This window comes from Oncorhynchus kisutch, linkage group LG13, assembly GCF_002021735.2.
Source record: "Oncorhynchus kisutch isolate 150728-3 linkage group LG13, Okis_V2, whole genome shotgun sequence".
Lineage (NCBI taxonomy): Eukaryota > Metazoa > Chordata > Actinopteri > Salmoniformes > Salmonidae > Oncorhynchus > Oncorhynchus kisutch.
In genome coordinates this window covers 58,822,011-58,839,940 of record NC_034186.2, presented here as the reverse complement: position 1 = coordinate 58,839,940, position 17,930 = coordinate 58,822,011, and the positions used below count along the sequence as shown (strand labels likewise).

General features: G+C 41.3%; 1 protein-coding gene across 4 annotated transcripts in view; it reads right to left on the bottom strand.

Annotated features, from left to right (window-relative positions):
- Positions 1 to 17,930, bottom strand: part of LOC109901740 (thrombospondin type-1 domain-containing protein 7A) — a 97,660-nt gene that overhangs the window by 34,818 nt on the left and 44,912 nt on the right. For 2 of the 4 annotated variants that reach the window (XM_031786704.1, XM_031786706.1), the window contains exons 5-9: positions 14,186 to 14,254; positions 11,005 to 11,160; positions 9,732 to 9,935; positions 4,759 to 4,953; positions 1 to 7 (exon numbers count right to left, since the gene is read on the bottom strand). The exon at positions 1 to 7 is cut by the window's left edge and continues 252 nt beyond it. In XM_031786704.1, the coding sequence (XP_031642564.1) occupies positions 1 to 7; positions 4,759 to 4,953; positions 9,732 to 9,935; positions 11,005 to 11,160; positions 14,186 to 14,254 (631 nt within the window). The remainder of the gene's footprint in view (positions 8 to 4,758; positions 4,954 to 9,731; positions 9,936 to 11,004; positions 11,161 to 14,185; positions 14,255 to 17,930) is intronic. The other 2 variants (XM_031786705.1, XM_031786707.1) reach the window with 1 other exon arrangement.

Sequence of the window (17,930 nt, the reverse complement as noted above, 5' to 3'; positions counted from 1 at the left end):
CCACCACCTAGGAACATGCACCCACACACGCACGCACACGCACAAACAAACGCACACACATAGAAGGGCAAGCTGATGAGTTACTTTATAGAGGTTTGGCATCGTGCACAATGACAGTGCAACATATAAAAAGCAATAAGTTCAAATTCTCTACCACACCACACACATATAGAGGGTAGTCCCAATGTCATCAGTCAGGGAGGCTCTGGCTTATACATGAAGGCCTTACAAAATAACAGATTCTGCCATAACAAAGTCTGAAAGATTCAGCCAATTATTGATAGTGACAGTCCATGATGGTGTTGAAAGGCTTGACCTCCCCCGGTGATTGACAATGCATTTTAATCCTCCAGCCCACTTTGAGGCTCAGACGATTCATCTCCTCCTACTGCTAGTTGCAAGTCTGATTACCAACCCACTTCTCCACCTCTGTTGGATGTACATCCAACACATCCAACATCACCCTGTCCCTTCCTCACCTCTCTCTCTGTCTCTCTCTCGCTCTCTCTCTTCTGTCTGTCAGTCTCAACATCACCCTGTCTCAACATCACCCTGTCCCTTCCTCACCTCTCTCTCTGTCTCTCTCTGTCGCTCTCTCTCTGTCGCTCTCTCTCTGTCGCTCTCTCTCTCTCTCTCTTCTGTCTGTCAGTCACTCTCTCTCGGTCTCTCTCATCTCTGCTCAGTGGAGGCAGGTGGGTCGATTCAGAGCCCTTAGTGCTTCAGAGTAATTGCTGACACTTACAGGTTTGGGCAGTGATGAAGGGGCATTGTGGGACTGTAAGTCCTCCACACCTGCAACATCCTGAGATGAAAGCCAACCTGTTCCATAATGAGCAGCAGTGGTGTTGTTCACAGGCCGGTCAATGTGGAATGCCAACTCAGACTAATCTAAACCTGATGGCAAACGAACAGACCTCCTCCTCCTTCCTTTCTGCTGACTGCTACCTGCTTACATCGCTGACGAACCATGTCGGTTTGCTGGATCTGCCAATAGTGTAAACTAACCAGACAAATAAGCCACATATGGTGCCCAGACTGACCTAGTAAAGTGGTTTGGTTGGGCAGCGGTAAAGGTCTATGTCGATTCTACAGGGAGTTGTAGTGGATGATTTATGAATGGTGAAGCAACTTGGGTCCAGTCTCAATGTGACAAGTGGGATCGCTTTAATGCTACTCAAAGGATGCGGCTCATGGAATAGGGGTTCATTCATGTTTGTGGTATGAATTTCATCACTTTTCTGACTTATTCATACAATGTACTCGGAAAGACATCCATAATGTATCGGGTGTCTGAGCTAGCGCGGTTACATTTAGTATGCGGCTTATGACATACTGGAGCTTGGGATCACCTAACAGACGGCACACTTGCCTGCTAAAATATCTAGCTTTTGGGAGGTATTCTTCGACAGTAAAAGACACAAAAAATATTGAAGTAGCATACATAATGATGTGAAGACTTTCCACATCGGTGGGGAAGAACACCAATCAGAAAAACTTTAAAGGGCCAATACGCAGTTTCTGTATCCATTTTTGGACTTATAAATGAACGATATCTACCTACTAGAAGAATATAACTTGAAAAATGCCTACTTATTTTAACTGTCGTACCCCGTCAGAACCTAAATTATAATCTTGTTTTACTCCAATGTTTGTAACAAAGTAAATGTAAACAAAACACTCTACACCCTCAAAACAGGTTTAAACCCACCATTTTGATATAATGGATAATCAATCCTTGCATCCATAGCTCTGTCTAAAGATTTTTAGAGTGGTTGCATTTCTCCAGCCTCATCCTGCAGCGTTTTACTGAAACAGTGACGGGGAGTACACTTTTTTATTGTTTCAATGAGTTGCCCCTTTTACTAACAATATCTACTACTCATCACCTGCTACTACTACTACTACTGTTACTACTACTACTACTACTACTACTACTACTACTACTACTACTACTGTTACTACTACTACTACTACTACTACTACCACTACTACTACTACTGTTACTACTACTACTACTACTACTGCTACTACTACTACTACTACTACTACTACTACTACTACTACTACTACCACTACTACTACTACTGTTACTACTACTACTACTACTACTACTACTACTACTGCTACTACTACTACCACTGCCAGTACTATTACTAATTTTAAAGATAAAAAATAGAATGTACCAAAAATCTTTGGAAACTTTGGCACCCTTGAAAGACCTTTGGAAAACATTGATATTGAATGTTAAAATTCTCACATCAAGATATGAGAATGTGTAAATACATTTGAAGAATTAGTTGTACTTACTTACTGTACAACAACGACAAAACATAACGCAACTACGTATTTCACTAGATCTAGTGCTACGAGGACTTTAAATCAAACCTATAGTGCCCAAAGGCTGTCGAGTTATACAATTGAAGTCAGAAGTTTACATACACCTTAGCCAAATATATTTAATCTCAGTTTTTCACTATTCCTGACATTTAATCCTAGTAAAAATTCCCTGCCTTAGGTCAGTTAGGACCACCAGTTGATTGTAAGAATGTGAAATGTCAGAATAATAGTAGGAGGAATGATTTATTTCAGCTTTTATTTCTTTCATCACATTCCCATTGGGTCAGAAGTTTACATACACTCAATTAGTATTTGGTAGCATTGCCTTTAAATTGTTTAACTTGGGTCAAATGTATTGGGTAGCCTTCCACAAGCTTCCCACAATAAGTTGGGTGAATTTTGGACCATTCCTCCTGACAGAGCTGGTGTAAATGAGTCAGGTTTGTAGGCCTCCTTGCTCGCACACGCTTTTTAAGTTCTGCCCACAAATTGTCTATAGGTTTGAGGTCAGGGATTTGTGATGGCCACTCCAATACCTTGACTTTGTTGTCCTTAAGGCATTTTGCCACAACATTGGAAGTATGCTTGGGGTCATTGTCCATTTGGAAGACCCATTTGTGAGCAATCTTTAACTTCCTGACTGATGTCTTGAGATGTTGCTTCAATATATCCACATCATTTTTCCTCCTTATGATGCCATCTATTTTGTGAAGTGCACCAGTCCCTCCTGCAGCAAAGCACCCCCACAAGATGATGTTGCCACCCCCATGATTCACGGTTGGGATGGTGTCCTTCGGCTTGCAAGCCTCCACCTTTTTCCTCCAAACATAACGATGGTCATTATGGCCAAACAGTTATTTTTTGTTTCTTCAGACCAGAGGACATTTCTCCAAAAAGTACGATCTTTGTCCCCATGTGTAGTTGCAAACTGTAGTCTGGCTTTTTATGGCGGTTTTGGAGCAGTGGCTTCTTCCTTGCTGAGCCGCCTTTCAGGTTATGACGATATAGGGCTCCTTCTACTGTGGATATAGATACTTTTGTACATGTTTCCTACAGCATCTTCACAAGGTCCTTTGCTGTTGTTCTGTGATTGATTTGCACTTTTCGCACCAAAGTTCGTTCATCTCTAGGAGACAGAACACATCTCCTTCCTGAGCGGTATGATGGCTGCGGGGTCCCATGGTGTTTATACTTGCGTACTATTGTTTGTACAGATGAATGTGATACCTCCAGGCGTTTGGAAACTTCTCCCAAGGATGAACCAGACTTGTGGAGGTCTACAATTATTTTTTTGAGGTCTTGGCTGATTTCTTTTGATTTTCCCATGGCATCAAGCAAATAGGCACTGTGTTTGAAGGAAGGCCTTGAAATACATCCACAGGTACATCCACACTCAAATTATGTCAATTAGCCTAATAGAACCTAAAGCCATGACATAATTTTCTGGAATTTTCCAAGCTGTTTAAAGGCACAGTCAACTTAGGGTATGTAAATGTCCGACCCACTGGAATTGTGATACAGTGAATTATAAGTGAAATAATCTGTCTGTAAACAATTGTTGGAAAAATGACTTGTGTCCTGCACAAAGTAGATGACCTAACCGACTTGCCAAAACTATAGTTTGTTAACAAGACATTTTTGGAGTGGTTGAAAAACAAGTTTTAATGACTCCAACCTAACTGTATGTAAACTTCCGACTTCAACTGTAACTACAGTAAAGTTTATAAACATTGACAGAAATCCTATTATTTTTTTCATTTGTCAACATATCACTAAGGTTAAATGTAGCTAACAGCTAGTTTCAATCACAAGTGTTACCCTCCATCACTGTGATCCATGCCACTACCATTGCAGTTACTGTAGGGAGGTAACCAACATGCAGATCAGCTTTTAGCCAAATGTTTCAATGAAAACAAAAAATCATAGTGACAGACAGACAGACAGACAGACAGACAGACAGACAGACAGACAGACAGACAGACAGACAGACAGACAGACAGACAGACAGACAGACAGACAGACAGACAGACAGACAGACAGACAGACAGACAGACAGACAGACAGACAGACAGACAGACAGACAGACAGACAGACAGACAGACAGACAGACAGACAGTAACAGAAAGTAACAGAAAGAGTGCTAGACAGACAGACAGCAACAGACAGTAACAGACAGAGAGGCAGACAGGCAGCAACAGACAGCAACAGACAGAGCGACAGACAGTAACAGACAGTAACAGAAAGAGTGATAGACAGACAGACAGTAACAGACAGAGGGACAGACACTTTGAAGGTCAGTGTGACTTGAAAGCTATATAAAGAGAAAACCCCCCTTAACATGGTATATTAACACTGCAGTAGATATACAACACAGACCGTACAGAACGGTACACCATCTACAGTACATAGTCTCATAGTCACCTTCGCCAGCGTTGTAGGCCAGTATGGAGCGAGTCCTCAGCTGCTTGCCCTCGATGGTTTTGCTGGAACAGGTTTGGGAGCAGGAGGACCAGGAGGTCCAGTCGCTGAGGACACAGTCCTTAGGGCAAGGCACATCACAGGCGATGGGCTCAGGGGCAGAGGCTCCCCCACACAGCTCCTTGTCCACCATGTCACCTGGGTGGCACAAAAAAACGGTACGGTCAAGGAATGCTCACCATTATAACAATGGAGAAACAATAATTGATTGACCTTTTATGTACCTTTTCAATACAGAAAAAAATATCTAAGCAACAACAGAATCTGTAATTGTACTACACTTTATATGATAAGAGCAGACTCTTATCCAGAGATATTTACAGGAGCAATTAGGGTTGAGTGCCTTGCTCAAGGCACATCGACAGATTTTTTCACCTAGCCAGCTCGGGGAGTCAAACCACTAGGTTACCCACCCCCCATTATAATGTCTACAATATGATCAACCACACCACAATTTCCTGGTCTATTGGTGGGCTTGTTTATATATATTGTTTCCTTAGAGTCATTGAATGCTAATCAATTTCAACCCACACAATTCATTAACATAGACATTCTGCTGTCTTCCCTTTGACATCACAGTTGGATCAAATGTTTGGTAGCTGTTCAATAGCGTGCGAGGATAATCTCTACAATATATTAATAATGGTGCCGCTATTCTCAACCTGCTTTTAACAGGTAAAACTTTTACTGTTTGTGGGCTAAATCAGGGTCACACAAACACATCTACTTTGAAATAAAAGTATATTCCTCACCCACATGGTTATGGGCTTACAGCCAGCCACCTGCACCATGTCAGATATAGAGTTGAAATGTATAACATTTTGCGTTTGCATCCCAATATTACACTTCACATACATCACAGAAGACTGAAACGTAACAAAACCGTTTGACATAGATACACCGGATTTTCTGTTGTTTTAAAAAAAGAAGACGTTGAGTAATTATGAAATTATGAAAAATACTAGGGAATATTGTTGCAATGAACTTGAATTCAAAACATTTCTCAACACCCCAAATGAGCAACACAATGGCTCTGCATTGTATATATGTATCTTCCGACGGCTTTTGCAATTTCAGGCTGAGGATGTTGAGCTTCAAACCCTCCTAGTGGCCCGGCCTTTACATTAAGATGACACTTTGAGGAGTATTCAGTGAACCAATCGTGACTGAACCGAGACCGTGTGTAAGAAATGCGAAGGGACAGGGAGACCCAGTGGCTCTCACGGTGGCGAAAACAGGAACGAAACAGAACACCCTTCACTAGAAAAACCCCCCAGGCTTAGTGAGCTGAGAAAAACGGTCCCTTTTAAATGAGTCAGAACAGTTCATATCGGTATAGATCAGATACGCTCAGTATCGACAGTGGAGTTTCAATGACATTTGCATAGACTTTTGTCTGCGGTGTGGCTGTTTGTTGTTGGTGTGGCAGTATCGTGGAGATATTGAGCCCAAAGTCTCTAGGGCGAAAGTAGCACGAAATCATAACACAACAAATCCATTTCCATCAGCGGAGACAGGGGGAATCGGTCAACTCCAGTCGAGATATTCGGAAAAACACAAAGAGGTTGTACTTCTCACTAAGCTACTAGGATGGTATCACCTGACCTGGCAATAACCCTGAATGACACTGGTGGATGTACATGTACAGCATGTGTCCTGTATGAGGTGAGATGACAATGTAACGTAGGTTGAGGAACTTTGTAAATATTTCCGTTTTTCAGAATTAGGAGGATGACAAGAGGTCACTGTCAAAGGAGTATCGTAGGAGTATGATTTGGACTCAATCCATTACGGTGCCTGTGTATCTCTTTGATATCGCTCTATATCTCTTAGTCAACACTCTAACTAGGAATGATGAGTATACTTGGGATTGGTAACATATCATCTTTGTCAATTACACCCACATTCTGAAACCTGCTCGAAAACCCAGACAGCATCTCTCTGCAACGACCGCCATTGTCTTCAGTCAAACATTCTTCAGTAATAAATTGGAACAGTAAAACCACGTAGCTGCAAAGTTGAGGGAGTCCCCGAGACTCAGGGCCGGAGAGAATTGATTTGATTTAGTGCGAGCAGGGTTTAATTGCTCTGGCTGAGAGAGTGAAAAGGAGGGAGTACAATATGTGGCTATGCTGAGCTAGGGAAGCGTTAAAGGAGACGGGGAAGGGGATGTGAGGTGGGGGAGGGCGTCTGGAGAGAACTCTATGATAAATGGCAGCCATGATAAATGGCAGGGCGGCTAAACACCATTCTCTCTAGTCGTCTCCAGCTCTTCACTCACTTACAGTGTAGCCATAAGTTAGAGGGTTGGTAGAGAGGTCACCTTGAGCAACATGATTTTTCATCCAGAGGGTGAGACCCTGACTTAAGGCGTCAGCATGCTTCAGTTCGGCTGGTGCCTGTGCTTGTGTACTCTCTTAAAAGACATTCGCTTGAAAAACAAGAAGAAAGCGGCAATAGTACTGTTTGTCCATTTTGAGATGCCGTAGCCAGTATATACATGTCCTCAAAATAATCAGAATGAATCTAAGATGACTCAAGAAATCTGCCATTCATTTTGACATTTTTGCCAAGGAGATCTTGGCCGCTAACTAAGATGTTTGGTGCAGTATTTATCAATTTAAAAAAAATGTGCTTGAAAATGAGTCGCCTTTATTGAAAACTACCGTTGACCAATCACCAACGAAGGGGCATAGACTTCGGGTCCGAACTTGCCTCCAGAAAAAATTGTATGGGCCCAAACAGCCGAAAAAACCCTCGCCGAAGTCCAAAATAAACAAAAACATCATAAAATGTCGTCATAATATATAATGCATTCAGAAAGTATTCAGACCCTTCGAATTTTTCCACATTTTCTTACATTACAGCCTTATTATTATCAACCTACATACAATAACCCATAACACCAAAGCAAAAACAGTAAAACATTTATTTTTGCAAATGTACATTAAAAAAATCATGAAATATCACATTTATATAAGTAGTTACTTTGTTGAAGCGCCTTTGGCAGCGATTACAGCCTCGAGTCTTCTTGGATATGACGCTACAAGTTTGGTACACCTGTATTTGGGGAGTTTCTCCAAATTCTTCTCTGCAGATCCTCTCAAGCTCTGCCAGGTCGCTTAAGGAGCGTTGATGCACAGCTATTTTCAGGTCTCTCCAGATATGTTCGATCGGGTTCAAGTCTGGGCTCTGGATGGGCCACTTGAGGATATTCAGAGACTTGTCCTGATGCCACTCCTGCATTGTCTCGGCTGTGTGATTAGGATCGTTGTCCTGTTGGAAGGTGAACCTTCGCCCCAGTCTGAGGCCCTGAGCGCTCTGGAGCAGGTTTTCATCAAGGATCTCTCTCTACCTTGCTCCGTTCGTCTTTCCCTCGATTCTGACTAGTCTCCCAGTCCCTGCCACTGAAAAACATCCCCACAGCATGATAATTCCACCACCATGCTTCACCGTAGGGATGGGGACAGGTTTCCTCCAGACATGGCATTCAGGCCAAAAAGTGGAATCTTGGTTTCATCAGACAGAGAATTTTGTTTCTCATGGTCTGAGTGTCTTCAGGAACATTTTGGCAAACTCCAAGCAAGATGTCATGTGCCTTTTACTGAGGAGTAGCTTCCACCTGGCCACTCTACCATAAAGGCCTGATTGGTGGGGTGCTGCAGAGATGGTTGTCCTTCTGGAAGATCCTCCCATCTCCACAGAGGAACTCTAGAGCTCTGTCAGACCAACCATCAGGTTCTTGGTCACCTCCCTCACAAAGGTCCTTCTCCCCCAATTGCTCAGTTTGGCCGGGCGGACAGCTCTTGGAAGAGTCTTGGTGTTCCAAACTTCTTCCATTTAAAAATGATGGAGGCCACTGTGTTCTTGGGGACCTTCAATGCTGCAGACATTTTTTGGTACCCTTCCCCAGATCCAGATCTGTGCTGCGACACAATCCTGTCTCGGACCTCTACGGACAATTCCTTCAACCTCATGTCTTGTTTTTTGCTCTGACATGCACTGTCAACTGCGGAACCTTATACAGATAGGTGTGTGCCTTTCCAAATCATGTCCATTCAATTGAATTTTCCACAGGTGGACTCCAAGTTGTAGAAACATCACAAGGTTAATCAATGGAAACAGGATACAACTGAGCTCAATTTCGAGTCTCATAGCAAAGGGTCTGAATACTTATGTAAATAAGGTATTTCTGTTTTTTATTTTTAAGAAATGTGCAAACTTTGCTTTGTCATTATGGGGTATTGTTGTAGATTTATGAGGACACATCTTTATTTAATCAATTTGAGAATAAGGTTGTAACGTAACAAAAGGTGGAAAGTCAAAGGGTCTGAATACTTTCTGAATACACTGTATATTATGACGACATTTTATGACGTTTTTCTTTATGAGGGTTTTTTGCTGAATGCACTGTCTTTTCCAAACTGTTTCGACTGGGAAGCATGCGGACACCTTTATTCGTCATAGATGTAAATAGTTCCTCTGGAAGTGGTGGGCTACTCTTGGAGGGGATCAGGGAGCTGAGCTAACAATGTGGTGAATTCTGAGCATAATAGTAAGTCAGAATACTATGGTACAGGTTTATTGTACTATGCTAGCTTAGCAGGCAATACTGGTTGAAATAACTTCTAAATGACAACATTTCAACCAGTTGCTGGTTGTAAGGATGCCATTTCAATCAGTTTTGCCTGTTGGCAGTGTTCTACATTAATTAGTCAAGCAAACGTCCACTGAAAATAAAGGACTCTATAATGTGCATTAACCGAATCAATAAACCTATAGACTGCAATCACAGAGCTTTATCTACAATCACACGGCAACGATTATGGAGACGAAGTTTAATGGAATTAACGAGGGAAGAATCCAATTTAAATCATATTTTTCCGATAATTGGTTATTACTATGATTTTCCTCACCAGTGCTGTTGACACACTGGACCTGAGGTATCTGTGTCCCGGGGCCACACGGCAGCTCCCCATCCGGGATACACTCATCCAGTCTGACCAGGCGCCAGTCCCAGCAGCTGGGTTCGTCACATGGGACAGCCTCCACCAGGTGAGGACAGTTCCCTGGTCCACCCGTTGGCTCATTGCTGATCTCCCGTTTCCTCAGTTTAAAACCTGCCGAAGGAAAAAATACACATTATTCCATTTAAGATGAAAAATATAGAATGAAAAATACATAAAACCATATGAAAAAATATATAAAAACTCTGAAAAAAAATACATAATATGCCTAATTGTCCTCCATTGGAATTGATCTCTTCAACAGCTCTCTCGAAATGGAATAATAGGATATGCTACTATGATAAGACTGGGATTAGTGTACAAGTGCAAGCAAATAAATGCCCAGTTAATTGTTGCCACTTTACCAGATACTGTGATCATACTGACCATAAATTGATACAAAAGAGAGGATTTCATTGTGAAGAGCCAGCGTGTAATTATCATGTGGGTGTTGGACCATCCACAGATGTTAGATACTACCTTTATGCCAGAATACGTTTATTCAAGAGGACCTCACAATGGCTACAATAACACCAACTACTATATATGCACAGATAATTACTGTATAATCTTCTGAAACAACGACATGTTCTGTAAATCCCATAACACCATGCATACCTGATGGCAAATATGAATCATATAATAATCATATGACATACCGTTTGACAAGTTAACACTTAACTATTTTTTCAACTGTTTATGCTATATAACTGTGGTATGGCAGTTGACATTAATTTGATAAGAGGAACATACAATGTATATTCAAAAACATAATACCACATGTGTGTTCTGAAAGCATTATGTTAGCATTACGACATCAAATGTATCCACAGTCACCTGAAACATTCCAACCCGTACCCATTAAGGCCTTGTAGCTGACATACAGGCAACACTTCATTTGGATAGTCCCAAGTAGATGGTTTATAGGTGTTCAATAACTGTCAACAACATTTCAACTAATTATCAGTGGATAGTAACCCCGGCCCTAACTTGAACCCTTATCCTAACCCTGAACTTAACTTTTACGGAACCCTTATTCTAAACCTAACCCTAACCGTAGCAAGCATTTGTTGATCAACAGAGAGTTTGTTACTACTACGACCATCCGTAGATCATCTACATGGGACTATCCAAATAAAGTGTCATACATACGATAGTCTCACTCGAAGGCTTATCCACACACCTTTCTTCCCTTCTTGGACGTCACAGTTCTCATAGGTGCAGGGTCCCCAGGCCCCCCATGGGGACACTTCACACTCGATGGGACAGAGGATGTGACACAGCTGGGATGTGTTGGGGACGGGACCCCCGCACTGCTTGCTGTCCACAGGACGGGATGCTTGGGACATCGAAATAAGGAACATTCAAATATACTTACATTATAGTCAGAAATATACTGATATATTCAGAAATATATGTACACACCCCTATGTATTTATTTGTAAAGTGAAGCTAAAACATTAAATTTGGCTCTATACTCCATCATTTTGGATTTTAGATTTTTCTTTAAATGTTTCATATGAGGCGACAGTACAGAATGTCACCTTTAATTTGAGGGTATTTTCATTTTCATACAAATTAAAGGTGCCATTCTGTACAGTCGCCTCATATGAAATGTATGTAGTCCCCCCATTCGAGTGACAAAGTTACAGAAGGCACTAATATCATACCCCGAAGACATGCTAACCTTTCACCATTAGCAGGGGGGTATGATATTTACACCTCTGTAACTTTCTCACTCATCATTGTTCATGATTATCCGTAATCAGGGTACACATTAAATCAAATCAAATTGTATTTGTCGAGTGCTTCATAAACAACAGGTGTAGACTAACAGTAGAATAACGAGGCCTTTTCCAACAATGCAGAGAGAAAGATAAAGATACACGATTTACCATCCATTTTCGTTTGTGCACAGCATAATCTGAAACACAACCAAAACAAAACTGCAAAAGCTTGATGTAATTACTACATGCTAGAAATATACCTTTTTTTTTTTCACTACACATAATTGAATTTGTCCAAATACTTGGGGAGACTAGATACATAAAGTATTTGTAATTTCTTAACGGTAAAACAGATATGCATGGAAATACCCTCAAACAAAAAGTGACATTCTGTATGAAACATTTGATCTCAAATCCAAAATGCTGGAGTATAGAGCCAAATTAAATGTTTTAGTTTCACTGTCCAAACAAATACTTTGGGGAGTGTACATACCAACATAGTCATAAATATACTGATATATTCTGAAATATACCGATATACCCAGACAAATACTGAGAAATAGATGAACAAATATACTGAGAAACAGATGAACTGCTAGATTAGATACAGCAGTGGTACTGTAAGTCTTTTCTTGGAATCGGCTGAGTATATTTTCCATTTGTCTGTTTGATCTCATCCCGTACTTGTCTTCATGCAGAATGTTTACTAGTGTGCTTGGCTATGACAATGCAGAGGAAAATGCCAAATGGGGGAAAAAAAACATTGGCTTTTCCTTTTAAGCACGCATGCACGGTACATAAGGTCCCAGAAGAGAGCACATGAAACCCACAGTAGAGGTCTACAGTCTGTGAAGTGCTGCCATGTTCCTTCTAATTTCCCTTTGTTATAATCTCCCCACTGTTAGCATACCGTTAGCATTTCAGGGTGATAAATGAACTCTAATGAACCTTTCAGCAGCTATCTAACACTTGAAACAACAGGAAGCACGGCCCTACGCTCTCACTGAAGACACATGAAGGCTGTGCCGAAGGTGTGAGAGAGCTGCAGTGTCTCCTCTCATACATATTCTATGAAGAATAATCCAGTGCTATGATTCCCCTGTTGTAAACGCTTCAGATTTAGAAGCTGTACACACAATGCGTATATTCCCACAGAGGAACTTCACTTCACGCAAAGGAACAAAAGAGAGGTTGTTTTTCTCGGCAGGAGAATAAGTGAAGCCGACTGTGAGACGCCATTTTCTGGATGTTTCTTAAATGCACTTGAATAAAGGGGTTTATTTGGAGTTGGGGTTGAAAGTTTGGTGGGTGGTTTTGTGTGTCTGTCACATCAAAGCTGTTTTGGGACGCAGGAAAGCGCTGGTTGTTCTGGTTGATGCAACAAAGACTCTTGATCACCTGACAGATTGTCCAAAGCAAAATGTACTACCATTGGCTACACTGTCTAATTGACACCCCTCTGCCACATCATATGAACTCACACACGCACAGAGGCAATGTGCCGAGGCACGTGGGAACACGTGGACACCAACAGATGCACAAATGCACATACACACACATGCAGACACATACACCTGTAAATATGCACATATATGTACAGACACTCAATCTATGATCGAAACATTGCATCAACGGTTGCAACACTTTCAATCAATTACACTTGTACCCAAACACACTTTCTCCCTAAGCCGGTTGTGAAGATCAAGATGTCCTCAAACGGCTCTCTCCCTAACTGACAGCTCCAACAATACATTCAGCGCTTCAAGTCTTATCAAGTCAAGAGAGCTGAAAAATAATTATACCGAACCTACAGCGAAAAGCAAGCGCAGCTTTGAAATTGATATGCAAAAGGCATCATTCCCTTACAAATAGTCAAATACTGCATTTGGTAAGCCTGATAATCCTTGTATTATTAGTGTGTAGAACAGACTTAAATCTAAGTACATCAATCCATTCTGAATAGAAAATGTCGACCAACAGATTAGTGGTGTTTGTGATAAAGAAAAACCCAGCATCTTCATTACACGACTTACACAATGTGCTTGTATTTCCTGCATTGCAATGAAACTACAATGGCAAATGTCCCCTCGTGCAACTAATGTGAGTGTTGCTTGTTGGTGTGCCAGAGTAGAAAATCAGAAGGGAAAACATCTCACAGATGCTTTGCATATTCCATCTGGAAAAACAACACTGAGTTATTTCACCATTCCCACAAAGGCTTAAAGACTCGCCCAGACGTGCCAGGCAAATACTTTGTTGTCCTTTTTCCGTATCACTTCTTGAAAGCGTTTATGCTCTAACTTAGTTGAAAACGCATGTTGGTGTTTCAGAGAGCTACACCACTTGAGACGCAAAATCTGCGGAGAGGCCAACCTATCAAAACACCGTCATAGCATCATCCACCAAAACAGAAATGCATGCATACAGTACATACGGCAACTGAGACATTATTAGGAATGAAAAGGGAAAAGGTAGAAGACAAGAAGTGGCAAGGAGGAGAAGAATGCGGCCGACAAGGCAGAGAGAGGAGGTTCGGATTGGTCTAAAGCACCTACAAGGCAGAGAGGGGAGGTTCGGATTGGTCTAAAGCACCTACAAGGCAGAGAGAGGAGGTTCGGATTGGTCTAAAGCACCTACCTGTAACTTCAAAGCTGATGGATAGAAGAGGGGGAACACTAGGCTTCTGCTGGTTTGAGGTCTGACCCTCTGCGGGCACAGGGAGATACAACTATTAGCAACACAGTCACTGGAAAGGGAGAGGGTTTTGGAAGTTGAGGCATGCGTTGAGTGCTATTGCAGGAGTCTAGCCGTTTTCCAATATGAGAATGAGGCTTGTAGAAAAAGTAAGGACGGGAAGCGCTGCAGGGATACACTTGTCGATCTTTAAAAATGTAGATTGAAGGTGCTCTAATAAGATCAGTCTAGTTACCCATAGAAACTGATCAGCAGTCAGTTTTGGAATGTCCCCTCTGGAATGCTTAAGGTTTGGATTTAGGGAGGGTAAGGTGATCCTGGACCTGTGTTCTTCTAAGAGCGTGGTGATTTAGTTTATGCATGCAGTGGTGGTTGCTGCAGACTTCATTGAGGCACTGTCTGCCTGTGTCTGTCTCTATCTATGTGGCAGCTGGGGAGATTACCCCCCTGATGGGGGAAGAGGAATCCTGCGCCAGGAAGATAAGAACACTCTCCCTTCTAACTCCCACACACGCACACACACGCACACACACTCAGACAGACACACACGGGAATGCATGCACATGCATGCCCACAACGCACACACACACACACGTGGGAACACAAACATACACATACATTTCAACAAAATCATTAGTACATTCTCCTTTAATGTCAGTCCATCTTTCACTGCATTCTAAAGCAACGTGTTTGTCAACATGCACGAGGAAAGGATGTGGTTTCAGTATATAAAGAGAAAGAGACTGTTGTCAATGCAAAGAAGCCCACATTGACATAAGGACATATAACAGTAGCGACAGAGTATAGACAAACATTTATTCTGAAATGTATTCACACCCCTTGACTTTTTCCAAATGTTGTTGTGTGACAGCCTGAATTGATGATTGATTCAATTGAGATTTTGCATCACTGATCTACACACAATACCCCATAATGTCAAAGTGGAATTATGTTTTTAGAAATACTCATATATTAATTCAAAATGTAAAGCTGAAATGTTTTGGGGCAATCCGTCTCCAACCCCTTTGTCACGACAAGGCTAAATCAGTTCAGGAGGAAAAGTTTGCTTAACAAGTCACATAATAAGTTGCATGGACTGCAATAATAGTGTTTAACCAGATTTTAGAATGATCTATCTCATCTCTGTTCTCCACACATACAATTATCTGTAAGGTCCCTCAGTTGAGCAGTGAATTTCAAGCACAGATTCAACCACAAAGACAAGGGAGGTTTTCCAAATTTCGCAAAGAAGCATGGTGCAGTTATTAATTACACTTTGGATGGTGTATCAATACACCCAGTCAATACAAGGATGCAGGCACCTTTCCAAACTCAGTTGCCGGCGAGGAAGGAAACCGCTTAGGGATTTCACCATGAGGCCAATGGTGATTTTAAAACAGTTAAAGAGTTTAATAGCTGTGATAGGAGAAAACTGAGGAGGGATCAACAACATTGCAGTTACTCCGCAATACTAACATAAATGACACAGTGAAAAGAAGGAAGCCTGTACAGAATACAAATATTCCAAAACATGCATCCTGTTTCCAAGAACTTTTTGTCCTGAATACAAAGCACTATGTTTGAGGCAAATCCAACACAAGGCATCACCTAGAACCACTCTTCATATTTTTAAGCATGGTGGTGGCTGCATCATGTTATGGGTATGCTTGGCATTGGCAAAGACTAGGGAGTTTTTGTTGGGGATAAAAATAAACGAAATAGAGCTAAACACAGGCAAAAACCTGCAGGAAAAGTTAGTTCAGTCTGCTGTCCAACAGACACTGGGAGACAAAGTCACCTATCAGCTGGACAACTACCTAAAACACAAGGCCAAATATACACTGAAGTTGCTTACCAAGACAACATTGAATGTTCTTGAGTGGCCTAGTTACAGTTTTGATTTAAATCGTCTTGAAAATCTATGGCAACACTTAAAAATGGCTGTCTAGCAATGATCAACAACCAACTTAACAGAGAGTAAATCATTTTTAAAAGAATAATGGGCAAATATTGTACAATACAGGTGTGCAAAAGCTCTTAGCTACTTCCTCAGAAAGACTCACAGCTGTAATGGCTGCCAAAGGTGATAATATCATGTATTGACTCAGGGGGTTGAATACTTATCTAATCAAGACATATTAGTGCTTTATTTTCCATTACATTTAAAAAAATATATATATATCATTTTTCTGCCACTTTGACATTAGAGTATTTTGTGGAGACAAAACAATACATTTACATCCATTTTAATCACACTTTGTAACCCAACAAAATGTGAAAAATGTCAAGAGGTGTAAATATATTTCTGAAGGCACTTTAGATGTCACTGATGTGTGTACTGTGTATGATATGACAGAGTTTGTGTCTTGTGGTGTATCGGTCACTACAGGAGAGATCTTCAGCATACTTAAACGGGCCATATGTGATTTCTACATAGGTTTTTGGACTTTTAAATGAATAATATATACACATGGATCCTTGAAGAATATAACTTAGAAAGGCCCCATGAACTGTTTACCCCATGAGAACCCGAAACTATAAGCTTGTTTTACTTCATTGTTTGTAAACACTGTAATTGTAAAAAAACAACACTGTATAGCCTCAAAACATGGTTGAAACTCAAGCTATGGTAGTCCTTGCACCGAATTCCAAAGTGATTCAATTTCTCCAGCCCCATCCCTCAGCTGTTTACCAAATCAGTGGTGGGGTGGCTACTTTGTTGTTGTTTGAACTGCAGATTGCCTCCTTAAAGCTCAAGTTAGCACTTTCTCCTGTGCACTAAAAATATTGTCTGAATAAAATGATCACTCCACCAACAATTACCGCTCCAGCGACAGGAACACCTCCTGATATAATAATTGTGCTTCTCGCGTAATGGAAATGCTTTTTGTTTTTCTCACACCATCTCCACTGGTGGTGCTTAGCCTTAGAATCCTTGCTGATATAATTACCAGTGCAGCATTGACTTAAACTGGGCTTGACGGGTCTGAGAGTCGAAGCCGGAGTGTTCTCACTTGTCTAAGGCTTAAGAGTCACACCAGGACAAGTCAGGTTATGTCATGAAAGCAGCTCCACTTCCCTGGTTGCCTCTCCCTGTAGTACGCAGTGTTCAGGAGTTGCTATGATAATTCTGTCATGGATACACTAATTGTAGGGCACGAAAGTGTGTTTTTAATGGTGTTATTCAGATACGGCTGTTGTTAGGAAATGTCGGAATGGACACAAGGTGTGGAACTGCGAATGCTGTACATGACAATACGTGTCACTGCATTTGTTTGACACAAGACAATGACGTGTCTCTGATGCTGAAATAGTTTGGTGTGCCAACATGTAACAATTTTGTCTTTGTTGTTGGGAAATATTTGGGACTGTTTTGTACAGCCTTTGCAGATTTGAGGCATGCAACAATATCAGATGTGGGACTACATTAGTCTCACAGATGATTATTCCACATGATGGCTGGATGGTTTATGAACATAACACCATCAGATATGCATTATTGGGACAGTTTTACATAGGAAAGACTTATAGGAAAGTGTTAGGGACAGATCAACATGTACTTGGGGGAGGGGTGGTCCAAAACAGGGGAAGGGTGTGTGGTTTTTTATTGGGCACAGGGAAGGTCAGTGTGTTTTGTCCCTGATTTACATTTACTCTTCTGCTTGTATTTTCCCTATAAACAATGACA